Genomic DNA, 22,089 nt, shown 5'->3' with positions numbered 1-22,089 from the left:
GGCCCGGGTTTCAGGGGGGCCTGAGAAAGTTTAAACAAACATAAATGGAGGAGCGTCGGAATATATATATATATATATATATATATATATATATATATATATACGAGCGACCTGGGGGGATGAGACGGATGAAGGTCAGAGGGATGTGAGTGACATCAGGGGGCAGAGAGCCAATGAATGATGAGGCCTCAATATATGTTACATAGGACTGATCCAGAAGGTTCCTCCTATTTATTATGCTTCAGGATGTTAACTCACTCTACACCCCCCCCCCCCCCCCCCCCCCCCCCCCCCCACACACACACACACACACACACCCACACACTGTGTCTTAGTCCATACCATATGCTCCTTCTTGTTTGACTCTGAGTGGCTTGTAGTAGCTGAAATAGCAACAGGGTTACAGTCTTATTTCCACTCTTACTGCATCTCTCTCACTCTCTCGCTCTCTCTCTCGCTCTCTCTCTCGCTCTCTCTCTCTCCACTCCTACTAATGAGAACTTGGCTTCGGGGGTCTGCGTGGGGTCTGGCAGGGTCAGTTATTTGAAGCACATGTTTTTCTACTGGGCAGGGCAGAGGACTTCAAACAGAATTGGAGATAAATTGCAATCCGAAAAAAGCTGTTTTTATTTCGCTCAAGCTCCACCCCCCCCCCCCCCCCCCCCCCCCCATCCTTTCCCCCTCCTATCTGGCGTGTGCCTCGCTTGTCGAGGAGAACACATGAATGTAGTCAATCCTCAGATAGGTCTTTATCCGGCGTAAGCAAGAAAAGCTCCTCTCACACGCAGCTGATGTGACGGGCAATGTCATTGTCTACATGCATAACAAAATGCAGCATCAGAAGAGAGCGAATATTCCAGCTATGGATATTGTTCGAACCAAGAGGTTGTTAAACCCCCTCGATTGAGATCCAAATTTTCGAGTCGGGTAAGACATTAGTTTAGGACATCTCGGTCCCTCAGCTGGATCTTGGCTTAAATCCACAGGCCCACCAGGCCTTTTGCCGCGAATGACGGCAGGTATGTGAGCCAACGCCGCTACCTGTTCTCCCCCCCGGGCCCCTCCACTCTCATTGTCGTTATCCGAGTCATCTTCGGCCGAAGATGAACCCTCTGCGACTCTGGGCCTCGCCACTGACGTTACCCCGGGCCCGGGGCCTTGTTGTCCAGGTCCTCCTCATTATCTTCCGTGTCTGGCAACACGAACACAATGTCCTCCACGTTCTCGACCACCACGTTGCTGGAATTAGTTGGTGGATCTCCATCTCCACGACCACCAAGTCCATCAACAACATCATCCACGACCACTCTCCCTCGCTTTTTTCCAATAATAATAAAGCGGTCCATTATATAAATGTCACCTAACTTAAGCTTGTTGTAAGTTGTAATAACTGCTGCTACTAAGTAGAGACAGTGCTGCAGCTAGAAACTGCTCGCGCTAGCTAGAGTTAATGTTAAACTTAAAGTGTGCGCATGCAAATGATGCAATCACGTGCAACTAACCAACCAATCAAATCACACAACAGGTGCCACAAAGGTGAACGGCAGGTCATCATGGCAGGTCAATATGATTTAATAATTTAGTTTAGTTACATCAGTCAGTCCGATGTCTTCATATATTATATTTTTTATTCCATACATTTATTTATACATTTATTTTATATATAAATAAAATAAAAAACATAACTGTCTGGGAGGGGGGGGGGGGCTTAGAGGGGGCTAAGCTTTTTTCAGAGGGGGCTTAAGCCCCTGCTAGCCCCTCCCCCCCGCCGCATAGCGTGTTGAAGGATCACTATCCCACTCAAGTCCTATACGCGCTTAGCAGGCGCCCCGACCGAACTGTAGGAGTCGCTGTTTACAACGACCCGGACCCACCCCGCCAGCTTCTCCCACCCTCTAATACAGCCAATTGTATTAGTGTGAACGGCCAGCCAAGCTGGTGACAACCCCGGAGCTGTGAGCTGGATTCGAACAGGCGAATCTAGCCGCTCCGGGGTTTGGTGACGAACGCAATCTCCGTTACGCCACCTGCCCGCCCTGTTGGAGTAGATTTCTAATATTTACATGAATCAGCCCTAAGCCTTTTCTAGCTCTAAATGTAAATGGGTTATTCAGACAGATTCGAGTAGAGTGAGGAAAACATTTAGTCTGAAGAGGAACAATATTACAGGGAGAGAAAAGTGATGGAACTCAGTGAGACTACCTTCAGAAGAAGGTAATTGTCAAATACATGTATGTAACGTTCGGGAGACTTAGGATAGTATCCTACTGTCTACCTGGGTCACTCCTGTTGTTATGGGTTCACTCTATCCTTTGTCCTTTGCTAGAGCTTCACCTAACCTACGGACAAGATACAGCTGGAACAAGCACAGACATATTGTCTTTATCCCTGTACTTGCATTATACTAGTTATCCCTGATAATAAACAGTACAGCTGTTTTGGAAGAGTAAACATATCTCTGTCTCGTTCTTTCTCGACAACTTGGAAGTCACTTACCCCGTTCGTAACACATGTATGCTAAAAATGTGACAGAGCTAAAGGTCAGATGCCTCACCCCCAGTCCATTGGGATGGATACCACAGGTCATTCCTTGACCAGATCAAATCAAAGTTGTTGATGTAACCAAGACCAGTGGCAATACAAAGGGAACCGGTCTCATTCTCCAAGGACTTACGACAAAAAGGGCTTTCTCTTAGGGCCATTTGAGACCTTTTCGGGCCGATTTTGGGATTCACCAACCGTCCCAAAAAAACATATATAATTAATATTATATTATAATATATTGTCTATATTCATTTCTTGCCCGAAAAGGTCTCAAATGGCCCTAAGAGAATGCCCTTTTTGTCGTAAGTCCGTTGGAGAATGAGACCAGGACCTTTGTGTTTACGCTTCTTCCGGTCGATGTTTATCAATTTCACTGTTTGCGGCCAGGGACGCTTTTTCTGATGTTTACAAAAGAAGTCACGAAGGGAAAATAAATCTATAAAGATATTTTACAATCAATCATGACTCAGTTGATATTTTGTACATACAGTACATAATTGAGTGATTGTCTTTGCCGTTATCTGGCCAAGATTGTGTGTGTACTGATGCCAGCTCAACACATAACTTTAGCTAATAACATTACCTCCAATTTGTTGGCAGCAGGTCTCTCCTCTCTTGGAACACATTTTTTCTTTAGGAAAAGGTACTTTTCTTCTCTTGGACTGGTAGTAGTCATCAGGGTAAACATGATCGCTATAGACCCGATGGTCTGCAAGGCGCAGTACGGAAGAGTGTTTTCATAAATTTGTAGAATAACTAGCCACAACTTTAGAGTGCCCCTATCTAAAAAAGTTGGTCTATGAAAACTGTGCAAAGTGTGGCTCAACATTTTCTTGGTACAATTTTGATATGGGCAAACACAAACCATCGTTTTATATCTTTTAGATAATGCAACACTTTCTCTATTCCAAGAGACATCATTTTGAAGTGTGTAACTAGGAATTGTGTAAATCTTAAAAGCAAAAGTAGGTTCACTCAGCTACACAAGATACAACAAGATACAAGATACTTTAATGCCACACAACGATGGTTGGTGGTAATTGTTTGCGGTACAGTTTGTTAAAAGCACTGGGACATCAACATGAAACATCAGACATCAAACACCCCCCTCCCATCTCCCAATCCCCACAATAAATACATATATACATAAATACATGCAGGACAGTCACATGTAACAGTGTCAGTCAGTGACGGATGCTTGCCCGTCTGTGCAAAGGAGGGCAGGCCAGGGTGTTTGTGAAGCGTGTGTGTCAGGTTAATATGGACCTCTAGCGACCTGAGGGCATGCACTGGAATATGTGGTGTGCTGGGTGGGAGGGATCGTTGACTATTTTACCAGAGCGGGTGACTGTGCATGAGGTGTAGATGGAGAGAGGGGAGGGTGCAGCCAATTATTTTGGAGGCTGTCTTGGTGATGCGTTGGAGTTTGTGTTTGGTGTGTTTGTCAGTGGAACCGTACCAGACTGTTATGGACGAGGTGAGGATGCTTTGAATTATGACAGAGACTGGAGGTGTGGACATTGTGCATGATTTTGTTTTGCTGATTGCCCAGCCAGACAGGGTTTTCTGTTAAATACCAGCTTTTTCTGTGTGGGAATCATTTTGATGACAAACAGCAGAGAGGGTAGGATCATTTAACTGAATAATACTTCCTGCTGACTTGTCGTACAAAACTTGTAAGTCACTTTGGATAAAAGCGTCAGCTAAATGACAAAATGGAAATGGAAATGGAAATGGAAATGGAAGAGACAAATGAATCTTCCTCACCAACTCAGTCTCCAGCTGTACACTTTCTGCAACAACTCACACCTTGTGGGATTTCAGAGTGAGACTTCTGTTTGAGCCAGACTGTAGTGGAAGAAATAGAATAGTCTTCAGACACTTATTATAAAAAATAAATTAAGCTATTTTAGTGAACATACAGAAACAAGCATTTCATCATAAAGTATTCTGTATTTAAAAAAAACTTGAACTTGAACTTGAAACATACTTTGACATGCACGTTTGCATGTGTAATTACGTTTTGCGGCTGCTGGCTGAAGCGATTTTTGTCTCTATAATACATTTGGACCCCACTCAATGGAAGATTCAAATTTAGATTCAAATTCAAAACACCTAAAAGCTTCTCTCAGCACCTATCAAGCTTGAAAAACAACCATCTGTTAATGTGTAATGTTTCTCACGTGTGTACAATTTGCATAGGAAGTCATTTGCAGTCATTTGCATTAATTTCATGCAATTTGCATGAAAGCGGACAGTGGCGGTTAGCCTCTCCCGAAGGTAAACCGGCACTGTCCGCTTCCATTCATTATGCTAAGCTATATAGGCTAATGTGCAGCGAGATCTTTCTACTGAACGCACAGAGAGGAAACCGGTATATATCATATACATTTCCCAAAATGTTGGCGTGTTCCTTTAATAAAAGACATGGATGTATATACTCCTAAAATTGTCCTTCACTAAGGTACTGGTATTAGAACTGGAGTTGGTCCCCGGGTGCCAGACTATGGACACCTACTGCTCCTAAGTACTTAGGATGGGTTAGGAAGGAAAATTCCAGGTATATGTTTAAGTTAAAAGGAAAAAAATATTAAAATGTTTTACCCGGGGACAGTGCACATTAATCAACATCTTCAGTTTCCACATCAATGTAAATGTGCCAGAGTTAGCTAATGAGCTAGTTTCCATCTGTAGTCCCTGCCTACCATGGCATTATTTAGTAATGTAATTGGCAAATCAAGTGATTCTAATTCTCATTCTAGGTTTTGTGTCAAACTAGTAGAACTACATGGATTGTGCTGACTCTCAATGGACTCTACCAATCAACATCATTCATAAGTAAGAAATAGGGCTAGGGGTCAGAAATTCTGAACGTACTCTTTAAAATATAATGACATCACCTCTTGATAATACTTTATCCAATGAAAGTCAATGGATTGAGGAACACTAGACATATCACATATGGCCTTGTGTGGGCTCTTGGAAGTCAAGGAGTTCAGCCTTGCCCAGGCAGCATATATAGTAGTCTTGCGAGTGCTGGTCCTATGGTAATTATTACCTGGATGCCAACATTATTTTACTCTACTGTATATGGACAGTCTAAAGGTCTGTGTAGGAGCCTAATTACCCATACTGCCTTTCAGTTCTCAGTGATTTCCCCCCAAACTGGATCCACATAACTAGGTAGTGTTGTATTGAAGGAATTTCTATTTTTGAGTCATACTAATCTGTTTCACGTCATTTTTGTCAATTCTCTGTTGTTTTATTCTGAAGGTATAATGGATTCTACATACAAACCAGAGGTGAACTTGATTAAGTGTGAGAACAGTCCAGAGTGTCCTCCATCAAAGCCTAAGGAAAGAGGCCATTGGGCCAACAAAACAGAATACTTCTTAGCAGTGGCTGGAGAAATCATTGGCCTGGGAAATGTTTGGAGGTTTCCATATCTTTGCTTCAAAAATGGAGGAGGTGAGTTGTATTGTTTTATTATTCAGGGTGAAAGTCTCAAAGCAAATGAGATTATTGAGGACAGAAGTGAGAACTGACTCATCATCAGTCTGTCACCAGGCTGCACCGCATGAGGCAGGAATGCATTGATAGTGTATTTATTATGCCTGGGCCGTAGCCTGCATCCAAAAAGCACTGCACCAATGCTTTGATTTTGTGCTTTTGTACAAATCCATAGTGGAAATCAGTTAGCATGTCTCTATCAAAACAAACAAACTATTTTTTAAATTTTTTTAAACCTACTTAACAATATTATCACATTAGGAAGTTGTTTGCACTGCTTGAAACCGAAGGAAAAGCACTTTGTGAGAAGGAGATATCACTACTCTCATCCTCCCGAATCCTTAGTGATCTTATAACCGCAGGGAATTATGATCATATTTGTCTCCGGACAATTCATTATCTCCTGAAATGCTTCTATTTCAGGGGCTTTCTTGGTGCCCTACGTTCTGTTCCTGTTCACCTGTGGCATCCCTCTCTTCTTTTTGGAGACGTCTTTGGGCCAGTTCACCAGTCAGGGTGGAATCACATGCTGGAGGAAAATGTGTCCTCTCTTTGAAGGTAACTAACTATATATCTATAACTTGCAATACATAATTGCAGCCGTCCATCATCATACGGCAGATGCTCCACTGTGATTCTACTTTTATGCAGCAGCTTTACTGCTTTGATCAAGTAACCAATGAAAAGGGCTTAGACATTAATTTATGATATCATGTTTAATTTAGCTCCGTTCTTGAAACCATCAATGGAACGGCTCCAGATTTCACATGCCAGTTTGGATGGTTCAGAGGGTTCTCTCTGATTTGTAGCTTTAGGAGAGAGTGGTTAATGTTCACAAATACTGTTAGTCTAGATGGAAACATAGGTCCACCTGCATGGTCTGGATTTTTTTTCGCCACCTGTTTTTTTTTAATCCTTGAAGTGTCTATTTTAAGATTTTAACAGGTAACAGGTTGAAATAATCTCCCATGGGGTTTATTTTTAACGAAAGGTTATGACTATAACCTAGTTATATGAGTACTGGCTGAGCGTCTCGCTCTTCGCCATATCGAGATATACCTCATCTCCAGTACCTACTGTACTTCATTAATGAAAACAATGCACCCATGCACTTGACCAGGCCCCGCCCCAGTGTCCCCTATAAGACACCGGACATGGTCATACTCGCCCTTCCTCGGGAAAACGTTTCCATCATAGAAAACCCAACCAAGGGACCTCAGGGTGCGCTAAGAGCGAGACGCTCAGCCAGTACTCATATAACTAGGTTATAGTCATAACATTTCGTTATATATCGTACTGGCCAATCGCGTCTCGCTCTTCGCCATACCGAGATATGGGGCAGAGCAGACGCGTGGCCCGACAAATGTACCCCCTGAGGACCCGCAAGCCCTACCACCAGGGGGGAGGGGAGACCAGCCAACGTGTAGCAAGGGGAAATGCCCTCGCACAACCAATGTGACAGGCGCTGTTTGGACAGTGCCTTACCAGCGCGAGAGCCACCGTAACAAACAAAGAGCTGATCGGTAGCCCTGAGGTCCTGAGTCCGGCTGAGGTAAACCCCCAAAGCCCGGACGGGACACGACAGGTGAAGGCTTGCCTCTAACTCACCAGTGTGAGGAGGCGGATGAAATGCCTGAACCACAACCACAAGCGAAAATGATTTTTTGGCACGAAGACTGGATTAGGCCTCAGAGTCGCACCGCTATTGACACGAATAGACAAGCACTCAGGCCGCAACGAGAGAGCACAAATCTCACCCACGCGCTTAGCGGAGGTGATGGCCAGCAGGAATGCAGTCTTGAAAGACAGCTGTTCCAAAGACGCCTGCTCAAGAGGCTCAAACGGGGCCTCAGACAACCGGCCGAGGACCAGTTGGAGGTCCCAGGTTGGAGGTCGGAGACAGAGAACGTTCCACCGGCTTAAGGCGCTGAGCGCCAAGCAGGAAACGCTTCACAAGTGGGTGGCTGAACAACGTAACGCCCTCAAACCCCACATGACAAGAGGATATAGCTGTGGCATATACCCTCATCGTCGAAGCCGACAGTCTATCCAAAATAGACTGAAGGAAAGAAAGGACAGCGTCCAGGGGGCAGGACACCGGGTCCAAGCCCCCCACTCTACATCACTCTTGGAAAATACGCCACCTACCCGCGTAAACCGCGATAGTGGAGGGAGCATGCGCGTTCCGGATGGTGTCGACCACAGAAGGGTCCATCCCCTCCAGACTCACCCTCTCAACAGCCAAACCATCAGCGGCTGGCCCAGCACAGGGAACTGCCACAGAGACCTGTGCGCCTGAGAGAGGGCCCACGACGACCAAGGAACAGGCCACGGCGGGGCTATCAAGAGCTGGATCAGAACCGGGAACCACACAGCTGTGCCCCGGTCCGGCGCGATCAGGATCAAGGTCCTGCGCTCCCGACGTATCCGCTCCAACAACTGACCTATCAGATGTATGGGGGGAAAAACGTACAGAATCCCGGGCGGCCACGGAATTGGTCCCAGACCTGCCCGACTATGTCCGGACGTAATCCCCACTCGTCAGGGTGAGGACCGCCCTGCGACATCACACCTGCACCCACATTCACCCTGCCGGGGATATGGAGAGCCCTCAGGCTGCGCAGATGGAGAACGCCCAGAGCCAGCCGACCGCCGCCCGGTGCAGACGGGGGGAGCGCACTCCTCCCTGTCTGTCGATATACGACGCTGACGTCGTGTTGTCTGTCCTGATCAAAACACTGTTTGAGGACCAGAAGGACTGCCTTCAATTCCAACACATTGAATCTAGCGTAGACCGGGCAGCATGGTCTTGCCAGCTGCCCCCTACTGCGTTGGCCCGACGCATCCCCCCCCCCAGTGAGGGAGGCGTCGGTGAAGACCGTGACGTGTGACAGCCTGCTGCCCATGGGGACCCCCCTGGTGAGGGCCCCAGGCCCTCCCCAGAGGGCGAGGTCCCCCAGTACTGACATGGGAACCTTAGCCGCTTCCACTTGCCTCTCACCGGGTCTATTTCCATACTGGAAAACCACCTTTGTATCCTCCTCATGAGGTGAAGAGGAGGCCAAGAGGGACCACGGAATGAGCAGATGCCATCATACCAAGCAGGCGCATCACGGACAGCGCCGTAACCGTCCTAGGACGGAACTTCCAGAGCGTGTCGATAACACGCTCTGAGAGGGATGCCCATATAGACCTTGAGTTTAGAATAAGCCCAAGTACTCCACCCGTTGACTGGGAAGAGGAGTACTCTACTTCCAGTCTACAGCAAACCCCAGGCTGGTGAGGAATTCCACCACCTGCCTGGTATGAGACCTGACGATCTACCTTGACCGCCAAAGACCAGAACGTCGTCCAGGGCAGAATACACTTCGTAACCCCTGATAACGCAGAGGCCCCAGTGCGGTCTCCACGCACTTGGTGAAGATGCGGGGAGCCAGAGAATAGCCGAACGACAGCCTCTGGTACTCATACGCTAAACCCTGCAAAGGAAGCGTAGGTAAGCCCTAGGATGGAAGATCGGGGATGCGAATACGCATCCTACAGGTCTATGGAGGAGAACCAGGCCCCCACCTGACAGCGTTCAACAGGTGGGAGACGGTCCAAAATGCTGAACCTTCCATGGGACAGGTCCAGCATGGGTCTGACACCCCCCCTCCCAATTTCTCGGGCACCAGAGAATACCGGGAGGAAACGCCACGCGTTGCGTCCTCCTTTGGGACCACGACGATGGCTTGCTTCGCCCACAGAGATTGGATCTCGTTGGCCAGAGCTGTCACTGCTGGTGACCCTGACAATAGGGTCTGTACCAAACCTGAAAACGGGTGGGGTTGTATAAACACAAGTCCCCGCCTCAGCGTTCTCTCCATCCACCTCGACATATGGTACTGCTGTAGCCATAGTGATGATACTCCTAAAACGCACCCGCCGCCATTTGGCGCTGGTCCGCTAGGAACTGTAGATGGGCGGCCCGGTCCCGCCCGCTGTGCATAGCCAACCCTGGACCCGCTAACCGTGCGAGCAGAGCGTTCCGTGGAGTCGGGACATCGGACCCTGACACTACCCACGAGGCAATCGCACCCAAGGGGGGACCCCGATAGAAAGGGCCGGTTTGATACGGGGGAAGCTGACATCATACTAGGTGACAAAAGCTCCCCCACTGAACACCCCTCCAGCATGGACAGCTGAGGAATTGTTCTACAGCTGGACATGCAAGGTGTGAGGCCCCCACACTGCCGGATAGGGTGGGTTCCCACACACCGTAGCCCTGCAGTGATATTACTACCACCCAAATCACACGCGCCTGCCAGACCACTGCCGGTCTTCCGGGAGTGGGAGGCACTAACGTGATACCCGGCCTGGCGAAGGCGAGGTCGGGGGAACCCGCACTGTTTGCCTAAAGAGGTCTCGAGCCCCCCTGCTGACAACCTTTGTAGTTGAGAGATGTAACACCAGGCTCAACCAAACACAGACGCAGAACGTGTGGCGTGGGAGCCACTTGACAGCACAACATTCTCACGGACAGACCCAGTCTCAGCCATCAACTGGGTGTCAGCCCCTGTCCCCATGAGAAGCAAAACGTGGGGCCGCTTGCGCTTCATTGAAGATATGTGGCCCGCAGCCAAAGGAAACAAATCAGAGCCCTTATCCTGCTGGTGTTGGGGGGGGGAGTGACCGGAGAGCGAGCTGCACACAGCTAGACGGCGACGGTTTTTTAGGGCGTGCTCATCTAATGTAGCCGATCCCTCGACCGCCAAGGCTGTCGGCCTTGCGGTCACCTGTTGACGTTGTGCCCAGGGTACCTCAGGCGGAGGAAACATGGCCGCTGGTTGAGGGCCTCGCCACAGCCGCTGGGGAGGCCGTGCTCTTACCTCTGGCTGCGCGGTGTGAGGCGGTGTGGGGTCTAGGTCAAATACCGCCCGCGCTCCAGCGGAAAGACCAAAGTCCCTCTGCGGAGAGGGGAGCCCTGAGGAGGGAAAAAAACATCTCACCCCCTCAAAGGGAGACTAATCCAACCAAGATGTCTGTAAACATTGACACCATTTTTGACAGAAAAAACAGCAATTCGAACAATGTTACTAATTGCTGCTAATTCTATACCGTGGCGGTATTGGCTTAACAGCCCACCAGCCACCCGCCGGGCCGACTCACCTCATGGCGTCGGCCGGGCGGGGCACTGTTCCAACATGCCAGAGGCAAAGGACTGATGCCACCTGCTTCACAAGCACGGAGCACCAGTGGTGGTTGCAACCAGCAACCTCCACTGTGGTGTGCACCCATGAAGGGGTTAATGAATAAATTAACTAAAACTCCACCAACACACTGCAGAATGGGCTAGCACTAGCCCATACACACAATGTTAAGGGGATGCAGACCAGAGAAACAAAAAGCACACCAGCCCTAGGCCTCAGCCCATTCACCCATGAAAAAGGTAAACAAGCCCCGTCAAAACTCCCAACAGTAGACACCGATTGACCGTCAGCATGAATGGTTAAGAGGAGGGAAGACCTTTTTAAAAAGACAGCCCTCAGCGGGGAATCAAAAAGAACAGTAACCCAGCATTGTAGCATAGCGTTAGCCGTGCGCTCCTGGATTACTGGGAAAACGACAACGTTTACCCAGATATCCTGCCCCTTGCGCCAATACACAACTCGGTTGTCTCACGGGACAACGAGCAGTATCACTAACGCCAGCATTGTTATACCTAGTGGCGCAGACCCTACCTGGGCGCGACCTAGCCATGACAGCTAGCCGCCGTGCGACGTCCCTCGATCCGCTGTCAGAAGACGAGGAAACCCCAGGACAGGCCCGATGCGCTGTCAGAACGTGCCGAGACGATTCCAGGGGCTGGCAAATCTCCGGCGAAAACCCAACCTTGTTCAATTTCTCTCTGCATATCATAACAACTAGTTCATGGAATGCACTGCAACGTCCATGATGGAAACGAAAAAGAGGAAGGGCGAGTATGACCATGTCCGGTGTCTTATAGGGGACACTGGGGCGGGGCCTGGTCAAGTGCATGGGTGCATTGTTTTCGTTAATGAAGTACAGTAGGTACTGGAGATGAGCAGTGATGCCACAGATTACTTGTAAAAGTAATCCGATTACTGATTACTGATTACTCCTTTAAAAAGTAATCCAAGTTACTTTACTGATTACTTGATTATCAGAGTAACTTAGTTACTTTGAAAGTAACTAGGTTACGAAGTCGTCGTCGTTCCCCCAACCGTTTTTTTTAAACGCTTTATTGAAAGTGCATAAATTGTTTTTAACTTGTTTCTCTGCACATAACGTAAATTGTTAAACTAGTGCTTCAGCTTCTGTACCATCAAGTATGGTAAAGCAACAGTCTATGATGCTCACAGCATTAGAGCAGCCAGCCAGTGGTTTTACAAAACCAGTGTATCCATTCACATCTAACAAATGCAGGCTGAACTATTCAATTATATCAACTGTAACTATTAAATTGTTTTTATAAATGTCTCTCTATAAACATACAATCAGTCTCTCTTTAACATGTAAATTAACTGTAAATCTGGCAAATAAGAGCTTTTGCTCTGCCACCATCAAATATACATTAATCAAAAGGGAAAGAAACAATCTCTCTCTTTTGCTGTTTGGCTGGCCTCCGAGTCCTCCTGTACCTAGTCGAAGCGTCGGCTAGTGTTGTGATTCCAGATGCTTTCAATGCAATTGGATGTGCTGTTTTTAGCGGTAGACAGTATTTTGTTTCCTCCGCATATGAACGTGAAGTAGTGACTGAGGCCCCGTTTAGACGAGCGTTTTTGGGATGGAAGTCTGAACAGAAACTCACTTTTCATTTTGCCAAGCGTTTTGGGGTGGAATTCTCCGACGACGGAGCCCTGCTGTCACACGATTGGCGCATATGTCACATGACGTGCTGTGAAGACCCGCCCTACTCTGCCTCTGATTCGCAGACTGTGGATGGGGAATGTGATTGTACCAAAGCAGAGTCCCTCACAGACAGAGTGTCCAGTCACGCCGCGGGACACATTCTTGTGTAACCCTTTCACTGCCACACTACGTCACTCCCAAAAGAAAAACAGCTCAAAATGTATTTTTGACTGTCGAAAACGAAATAAAATACTGCATTCCGCCTGCATTATGAATTTATGATGAGATAGTAACGAAATAGTAACGCACAGCCACTTGGACAAGTAACTGCAATCAGATTACTGGCTTTTAAAGATTAACGCGTTAGATTACTATTTTCGGGGGAAAGTAATCAGATTACAATAACGCGTTACTTAGTAACACGTTACCGGCATCACTGGAGATGAGGTATATCTCGGTATGGCGAAGAGCGAGACGCGATTGGCCAGTATGATATATAACCCTTTATTACACCTATCCTGAACGAAAACCTGAAAAAAAAGAAAAAGAAAACAGCATAACTTTTGAAGTTAACAATGTATAGAGACAAATTAAAATATTTCCCCAAACAATATTGACCCAAGGAATTCAGTAAAATTGTTATTTTTACAATTCAAACACATCTTGATTCTATTTCAGGACAAGAAAATGAAAGAAAAGCTGAACATTTTTAGATCACATCTCTATTTTCACACTTTACTCAAATGTAGTCCATCAGATGAGATCAATTTGAGGTTAATATTGGAAATACAATGTTAATAAAGATTGTATCATGCTGTTATGCCCTAAATATTGTAGATTTTGTGTAAACAAGGCCAAAAGTGGAAGACTAATGTGAAAAGACTAATAGAGAGGTTGGTCATGCTGGTAGAGGAGGATCATCATTGTTTGTCTTGGCAAAAAAGCCATCGGGAGAGCCAAGTGCATGAGGCGAGAGAGGGTAATGCATGAGTTCTTGGAGGTTGATGGGCATATCCAGATCCAAAGTAGACCTTGAACGCCTGCCTCCTCCCAAGGTCTGTCTCATCCCACATGTACAGCGAGTCAACTTCAGAGTTGCCTGCTACAAAAGAGCAGACCAGCCAATATTTGATATGCCCAAACCCTATGATCAGGATATGGGCTGGGAGAAGATGATGGATGAGGGGGTGTTAGAGCCTGTCTGGACAATTGGACCCATCCTCCCTCCTCTTGTTGAGGTACTGGCCCAGAAAGCGGAGTCAGAAGAGCAAGAAGCTCTTAATAAGGAGGCAGATTATGCAAAACATAAAGTGGATGAGGAGGATGGAGAGTACGAGTGTGATGAGGATAGAGATTGGAGAGATAGACTTTGACGATCTCTTTGATGATGATGATGATGATGATGATGATGATGATGATGATGATGATGATGATTAGTAGTAGTTTAGGTTTTAATGTTGTGCCAACAGAGAAGATGTACTGTAATAGTACTTTGTTTGAACCTTAACAAAACATATTTCACTGGATTTAAAATTGTATAGGAAAATGTGTTAATTGTAAGACAAATTAGTCTTTTCACATTATAGTCTTCCACTTTTGGCCTTGTTTAAACAAAATCTACAATATTTAGGGCATAACAGCATGATACAATCTTTATTAACATTGTATTTCCAATATTAACCTCAAATTGATCTCATCTGATGGACTACATTTGAGTAAAGTGGGAAAATAGAGATGTGATCTAAACATTTTCAGCTTTTCTTGAATTGTCTTGTCCTGAAATAGAATCAAGATGTGTTTGAATCTTAAAAATAACAATTTGACTAAATTCCTTGGGTCAATATTGTTTGGGGAAATGTTTTAATTTGTCTCTATATGTTGTTAACTTCAAAAGTTATGCTGTTTTCTTTTTCTTCTTTTTCTTCTTTTTCGTTCAGGATAGGTGTAATAAAGGGTTAAAAATAAACCATTATTTCAACCTGTTACCTGTTAAAATCTTAAAATAGACACTTCAAGAATTAAGAAAAAACAAGTGGCGAAAAAAAATCCAGACCATGCAGGTGGACCTATGTTTCCATCTAGACTATGTCTGAACTGTCCTGGGGCACAGGAAGAACAGAATTATGTGAATAATATACGAGAGAGAAGCAGTGATACCATGAGAACTCACAGGATGAGTCCTTTAAACCAGGGGTTCCCCAACTTTTCAGGCCGCGACCCCCAAATAACGGTGTCAGAGAGCCGCGACCCCCACTATTATAGGAGGAAAAAACGAAAAAAAATTTATAAATGGAAATGTATGGTTGAAACATGCAACCGTTCAAACGCACACACACTAATAAGCATTGGAGGTTTCTAACCAGGGCCGGACTGGGGAAACCATTCAGGCCAGGAAATATAGTGCAAAATATAGCCCCAGTCAGGCCACTTTTTAAGCAGGGGGTCTGGGTCCCCACCAAGAATTATTTTGTTACAAAGACTTCATTTCCTGCATTCTGGTGCAGGCATTTTTTTTATTTGTACCCTTTAAATGCCAGTGTTTGTGATGGCATCACAAATTATTGTTAAAAAACAGGCTAGCATATATGTATGATTAGCAACAACACAGATTTGTATGGATTTTCAGTTTTTTTGTAATTGATAAAAAATACAATCTTTTATTCAACTTCAGCCCTGATCATAACACCACATAATGTGTTTACTTAAATCAAGAGATGCAGTATGTTGAAAATGCACAATCATTTGAATATGTAACAATGATATATTAATGCCAACAGGTCTGGGCTATGGTGGTCAAGCCGTCATCCTTTACACTAATATGTATTACATTGTCATCCTGGCGTGGGCCTTCCTCTACCTGTTCTCTACCTTCAGCAGTCAACTCCCCTGGGCCACCTGTCACAACAACTGGAACACAGGTAAAAGTCACTTACATGTCACCGCTGACTTCATTCTGAGAACACTTGGTCCTTTCTCTAAGAGGGTAGCTGCTGTTTTGCCGTCTGTAGAAGCCATTTTGTGTCTCTTCTCCATTCAGTTTACCAGTAACATAGAGAAGGATAGAGGGTGCACTCACCAAGTGTCCTGTTCCTCACTGTGCGGCACCATTTAAAAGAACATGCCAACATTCTGGGAAATTAACTTACCGTCTTCTCCAGAGAGAGACAAGAAGATAGATACCAGTTTTCTCTCTGTGCGTTCAGTAGGAAGCTATCTGGCTGCACGTTAGCCGAGCTTAGCACAATGAATGGAAGCGGACATGGCCATGGACAGTATTACCACATCCAAGTGCCATACATCATCAGAAAGGTCAAAGGTGGGACCCTAAGGAAACATTTGAGATGCAACTCAACAATAATGTCTTTTCTAGTGACAGGGACATTTACCAAGAAACATTAGATTCAAATTTAGATTCAAATTCAAAACACCTAAAAGCTTCTCTCAGCACCTATCAAGCTTGAAAAACAACCATCTGTTAATGTGTAATGTTTCTTACGTGTGTACAATTTGCATAGAAGCCACTACTAAACCCTTTTACACTAGAAATGCATCAGTTACATACATACACCAACTGATGAATACACTTTACGCAGGTAGACTGTGTAAGATTGGCATCCATTCCCAATGTACCATTATGTGTAGGCTACCACAGTATTCTTAAAGGAACACGCCAACATTTTGGGAAATTAGCTTACCGTCTTCTCCAGAGAGAGACAAGAAGATATATACCAGTTTCCTCTCTGTGTGTTCAGTAGAAAGCTATCTGGCTGCACGTTAGCCTACAATAAATGGAAGTGGACAGTGCCGGTTAGCCTAGGCATTGTCCAACTAACAGCTCTCCCGAAGGCTAACCGGCACTGTCCGCTTCCACTCACCTCTGATATATAATAATGCCATATTTACTTATTTGCATTTTGCATCTGATAAAATACAACAATTTAATTTGACAAATGAGACAAAATGTATGAACTGAAAACAAAAATATTATCTATTAACAATTTATTTAGGTAACATAAATAATACTAATTCGTACATTAAAATATATATATAATTTTTTTTAAATGCATTTAAAAATAAATATTTTAAATATATATATTTTTTCAATGTACGAATTAGTATAATTTATTTTAGATAAATAAATTGTTAATTCGTACATTGAAAAAAATATATATATATATTTTTATAATTTTTTAAGAGACCCCCAGGTGTTGTTGACTATGGGGGCCCAGACTATCTATGGGGGCCAAGCACCCCCCATAACTTGAACCCTAGACCCTAATTTGTCTGTTCCTATGTACTGTGTAGATAGGAACGACCTCCTCTAGCTTTTTTTAATCCTTTTGACCGGTAATTACATTTGGGATACAAAATGGCACCCATGAAAGCAACCCATTATAAGAGAACTAAAATGAAAAGAAAGACACAATAAAAGAAAGACACAATAAGGAAGGAGAAAGAAAGATTGATAACACCGTTGAGATGTTTTTGTAAATCTGGCCCAAAGAAGCCAGGTCCAGAAATTATGTACAGGTGTTAACGTTCTGATGGCCTTTACTTTTCCTCCCATGTATCAGATGACTGCTTTGTCTATGGTCACAATCATTCCTCCTCTCACCACGGTCACAATCATTCCTCCTCTCACAACATGTCAGGAAATGCAACATCATCAGTTGTAGAATTTTGGCAGTAAGTAATTACAAGTAGCCTTTTAATACAGATATTGTTTTACACTTGAGAAAGGAAAATGTTCTCAAATAAATGTTTGTGTGTGTAGGAGAAGAATCTTGGGCTTGTCTGGAGGGATTGAGGAGATGGGTGATATCCGCTGGGACCTGGCTGGATGTCTCCTGCTAGCCTGGGTTATCTGTTACTTCTGTATCTGGAAAGGAGTCAAGTCATCAGGGAAGGTGGAGCTCAATCTCAATCTCTCTTTTATTTTTTTCATTTTCATAATTTCATTGGAGACCTCACACCTAACCCTAACCTGTCAATTATGGCTAAGCTGCAAGGTAAAATAATAATAATAATAATAATAATAATAATAATAATAATAATAATAATAATAATAATAATAATAATAATAATAATAATAATAATAATAATAATAATAATAATAAGAAAACAAATTATTAAATAGGGGTTAAGATTAAGGTTAGGGTTTAAGGTTTAACAACTTTTTAGGCGAACAGTTTGTTTTGGCTTTGCAGTTTGGCTAAAAAGTGGACGGGTCACAGCCCCAATGTTCTCACACACGCGTTATTCAGTAAGTTATTGCTTAAATACATGTAATTATGAGCATTTAAATAGTTTATGGTAAAGGTTTCTGCTATAATAAAGTGTAACCCATAACCTTGCTGCTTCCTGGCTGTATATGTGCTGTAAACTGTCACACTAATACAATTGGCAGTATTAGAGGGTGGGAAAGCTGGCGGGTGGGTCCTGGGCGTTGTGGACAGCGACCCCTACAGTTCGGTCGGGGCGCCTGCTCAGCAAGGGTAGGATCTGGAGTGAGGTAGTGCGGCCTCCCACACGTTACACTCTCCCAGTGAGAATCTGCGCGGCCAGGCTGGCTGCCGGCAGGCTGCACATGCGCCGGAGGAAAGCATGTGACAGTCTCCGGCCTCTCGGACCAACAGTAGGGGAAAGTGCGCAACAACCAGGAAGGGTGGGATGGGAGAATATTTTTTTTTTGAAATCTCATTCATTCCATAAGAACGTAGAATAAACATTTACAAACTTTTTTTTTAAATGGCCCATTTGCATGTTCTTGGTATCTGATTCTAGGGACATCTAATGGATCTCAGGGAATGTATTCCCAGTGTCAGAAATACTGTGTCTGTTACTAGGCTTGAGTAAATTGTAATGAACCAAATGAGAATATCAATTCAATTATTTTATAAAAAAAAATTTGACTGTGAATAACACCATGCTAAAATTGACCAGACCAGACAAATCTAAGCAAATGAATAAAGGGAAGATGATTAAACAGAAGGTTTTGTAGATACAGTACTGAATTCTGCCATCCGGACACATGCAATTTGAAATATAATTATAGAATATAAAATATCAGGCCTAAAATGGTTATGCGATAAAAAATTTGATTAATTATATTAATTAATTACAAATCCTGTAATTAATTAGATACATTTTTGTAATCGCCTGACAGCACTACTTTTGAGTAAGTAAAATGAAATGACCTGACATGCCACCGCCCAAGGGGCTCATTCTATGTGCATTTGTCTGTGACTGTGATATGTAGATAGGAGAGCGTATAGCGTTACATATACAGCTAGGAAGCAGCAACCCAGAACACTGATATATATTTTGTTTCTGCTGGTTTTCTCTCAGGTGGTGTATTTCACTGCTACATTCCCCTATGTGATGTTGATAGTGTTGCTGGTCCGTGGACTCACTCTGCCAGGAGCCATAGATGGTATCAAATATTACCTCTACCCTGAACCAGCCCTCCTCGCAAATCCTCAGGTGCTGTTACTGTGTGTGTGTGAGAGTGACAAGGTTATTCTACTAAACTAAAAACTAAATCTAGGTGAAATAAAATAAAAATTTGACTTTAGGAAAAAAAACTACAACTAACTGAAACTATATTGTGTACTTACAAAACAAACTAAAATAAAGTAAGAATATACAGAAAATGGGTCTCATTCTCCAACATTTTCCAACGACTTCTCTTAGGGCAACCATCTTGGAACCGACTGAGACAGAATCGACCACAAGTTCACTTTGATTCCCCAACGCGTGGGGAAGATGTGGTCGCTTTCACATATAGTTTTGGTGGACTCGGTGCGGTTCTGCAGGGGTGAAGTTGCAACATTGTTGCATTCTTCATTTGGTTCGCCTGCGTTCACATAGAGAAATCTGTCAGCGCACCGAGACCTTCTGAACAATGTCATACGGTCGAAAAGGGCGCTTGTCTATTGGACAGTGGAAATGTGTGTGTGGCTGCAAGCCGTGTGTGCGCGCGCGCGTGTGTGTGGACTGTCTGCGAGACCTCCAGATCAGCGGAGCGAGTTTTGACATAGCATTGATCCATTGTTCTATTGAAGCACATTACCACCATCCTCTCGCTAAACAACTTGTAGACCAATAATAATAATAATATAATAATAATAGTATTGACGTGGCATTGATCCATTATTAATGCTGTGCGCCTCGGTAATAATAATAAGCCGCGTTTTTCTTCCTTCTTCCCAAGATGCACAGTTAGATAGATAGATAGATAGATAGATAGATAGATAGATAGATAGATAGATAGATAGATAGATAGATAGATAGATAGATAGATAGATAGATAGATTAGATGCAGTGTGATTGTTTTGCAGTGAGTGCTGCAAGCAGTGGTAATAATAATCACTTCCTATATTTGGTTCGCGTTTGGTCCGCTGAAGCCGAACCGAGACCTACGTTTTCAGGCGGACTAGAGTTCGCCTGCTTGGTCCGCAGACCGAGTTCGACGCGCATTCACACAGACCCGAAAAACCGGACTATCGAATTCTGGTCCGAAAGTCCGGACCAAACAGCCCCTGTGTGAAAGCGACCTAGTAAGTAGCTCAAACGATCACAGCTTGGATGCCGGCGATAAGGAATGTCACCATTCGGAAACATCTAGGTCATTTGCATACAAACCACGCCTCCAAAGCTAAAAAGTCGTTTAGACACCTGTCCAGCTCATTAAATGCAACTGAAGAGATGCAGCCGTGTAAAAATGGTGGCGGAATCGCTTTGCGACCGATCAAAATGAGATTAGATTAATGTATTGTCATCATATATACAGGCTACTACAGCTCGTGGCCATCTGCCGCAGCGCACGCAAACACACACACACAAACCCACACACACACGCTCGCAGTACTGTATAGTCTACGTGCGTAATGAATGAACGCAGTAGGCTTATATTATTCTAATGACTTGTTTTATTAGGAAATCACAGATACTGCGCTGCCTATAGTAGTACAGTCCACCAGTCCGCTGCCCAACTCTGGCGCCGCCTTATTGTGTACTGTACTTACTGTACGTATTAGGGCAGAGCATATCCCTTGTGCACTCCTAGTCGCTTTTTCTACTTTTTTGAAATATTTTGAGTGTGTGTGTGAGCACAGCGGTGTCTGTGTTTATTATTATTTCATGAAATTGGGTAAATATCTTAATTTTACATATATGTTCATTGTGTGAAAAGCTTAGAACATGAAACACTCTAGAAATAGTAGAGACAGATTTAGTGCCTTCTTCACCCCTATAGTTACTTTTTCTACTCTCATCCACTCCAACGTTAAAACGGCATTTTTAAGCATTTTTAAATCTGCTCTTATTCGTTCAATTCTCTATATATCTTGCCATCCTTTGAATATTCTACGAGACAAGGACCCTGCAATTGCTGGGATGTGCTGTTACCGATGTAAAACTCATGGTGGCGTCATTGCTCCACAGATAACTTTGCCACAAGTCAGGGGAGGTGAGATAGGCTGTGGCGGGCTGATAGTGATTGAAACTCGGCACACAGGTTTTGTGGTGGGGGGGGGGGGGGCCGGCGAGTGGATTTTCAAGACAGAACCAGAGGCGAACCGGACCGCGCAGTCTGCAGCGCGCCACACGCCGAAAAACAGGACCCCCATAGAGGGCACGCGCCAACGAGGAAGTGTACTGCGCGGATCACCTCTGGTCCTTGTTTCACCAGCGAGCCGAGCCGAATATTCTGGCCGGGGCAGCACATCGAAGCGCCCGGAGGATAATGCAGGTCAGTTGCCCACTTGGTAAAGTTTCGCCTCAACTCCGTTTCTGGTAGAACTAGTGAGCGAATCTTTAATATTTTTTTTGATTCATATTCAGAGGTAATTCGTCGAGATATTTCTAATTGGTATTTATCAAAAATAAATATTAGAAATATGGTCAAAACAAACATGTATCCGTCTTTTTCGATGAAAAAACATATTTTTTCAATAAAAACTGACGTGGTATCAAACAAACACTAATTTAAGTGGTTAAAATTCGAAAATATGTGTAATTTTTTATATATTATAACATATTATCTTGAGAATAGGCTATGAATGTTAAACATGGGTAAAAAAAATTTTTTTAAATAGTAAACAGTTAAAATTATATGGCTTTAAACATGATGTATCTTTTCCTCTCCCTAAGCCCAGTGAGCTCCCTCATCGTTAGGACAGC

At 44.3% G+C, this 22,089-nt stretch overlaps 1 protein-coding gene across 1 annotated transcript in view; it reads left to right on the top strand.

Moving 5' to 3' along the window:
- The window catches only part of LOC311239438 (sodium- and chloride-dependent GABA transporter 2-like), a gene marked incomplete at both ends in the record, with an annotated part of 118,304 nt that overhangs the window by 16,060 nt on the left and 80,155 nt on the right, over nucleotides 1–22,089 (top strand). The window contains 6 exons of the mRNA XM_084327743.1: nucleotides 5,818–6,012; nucleotides 6,478–6,612; nucleotides 15,684–15,824; nucleotides 17,481–17,592; nucleotides 17,681–17,813; nucleotides 19,255–19,389. Coding sequence (XP_084183869.1) covers nucleotides 5,818–6,012; nucleotides 6,478–6,612; nucleotides 15,684–15,824; nucleotides 17,481–17,592; nucleotides 17,681–17,813; nucleotides 19,255–19,389 — 851 coding nt within the window. The remainder of the gene's footprint in view (nucleotides 1–5,817; nucleotides 6,013–6,477; nucleotides 6,613–15,683; nucleotides 15,825–17,480; nucleotides 17,593–17,680; nucleotides 17,814–19,254; nucleotides 19,390–22,089) is intronic.

The sequence above is a fragment of the Notolepis coatsorum genome, assembly GCF_963971535.1.
Source record: "Notolepis coatsorum genome assembly, chromosome: 13".
In the NCBI taxonomy this organism is placed as follows: Eukaryota; Metazoa; Chordata; class Actinopteri; order Aulopiformes; family Paralepididae; genus Notolepis; species Notolepis coatsorum.
The sequence above is the reverse complement of the archived record's forward strand: the minus strand, read 5'-3'. Positions and strand labels throughout refer to the sequence as shown.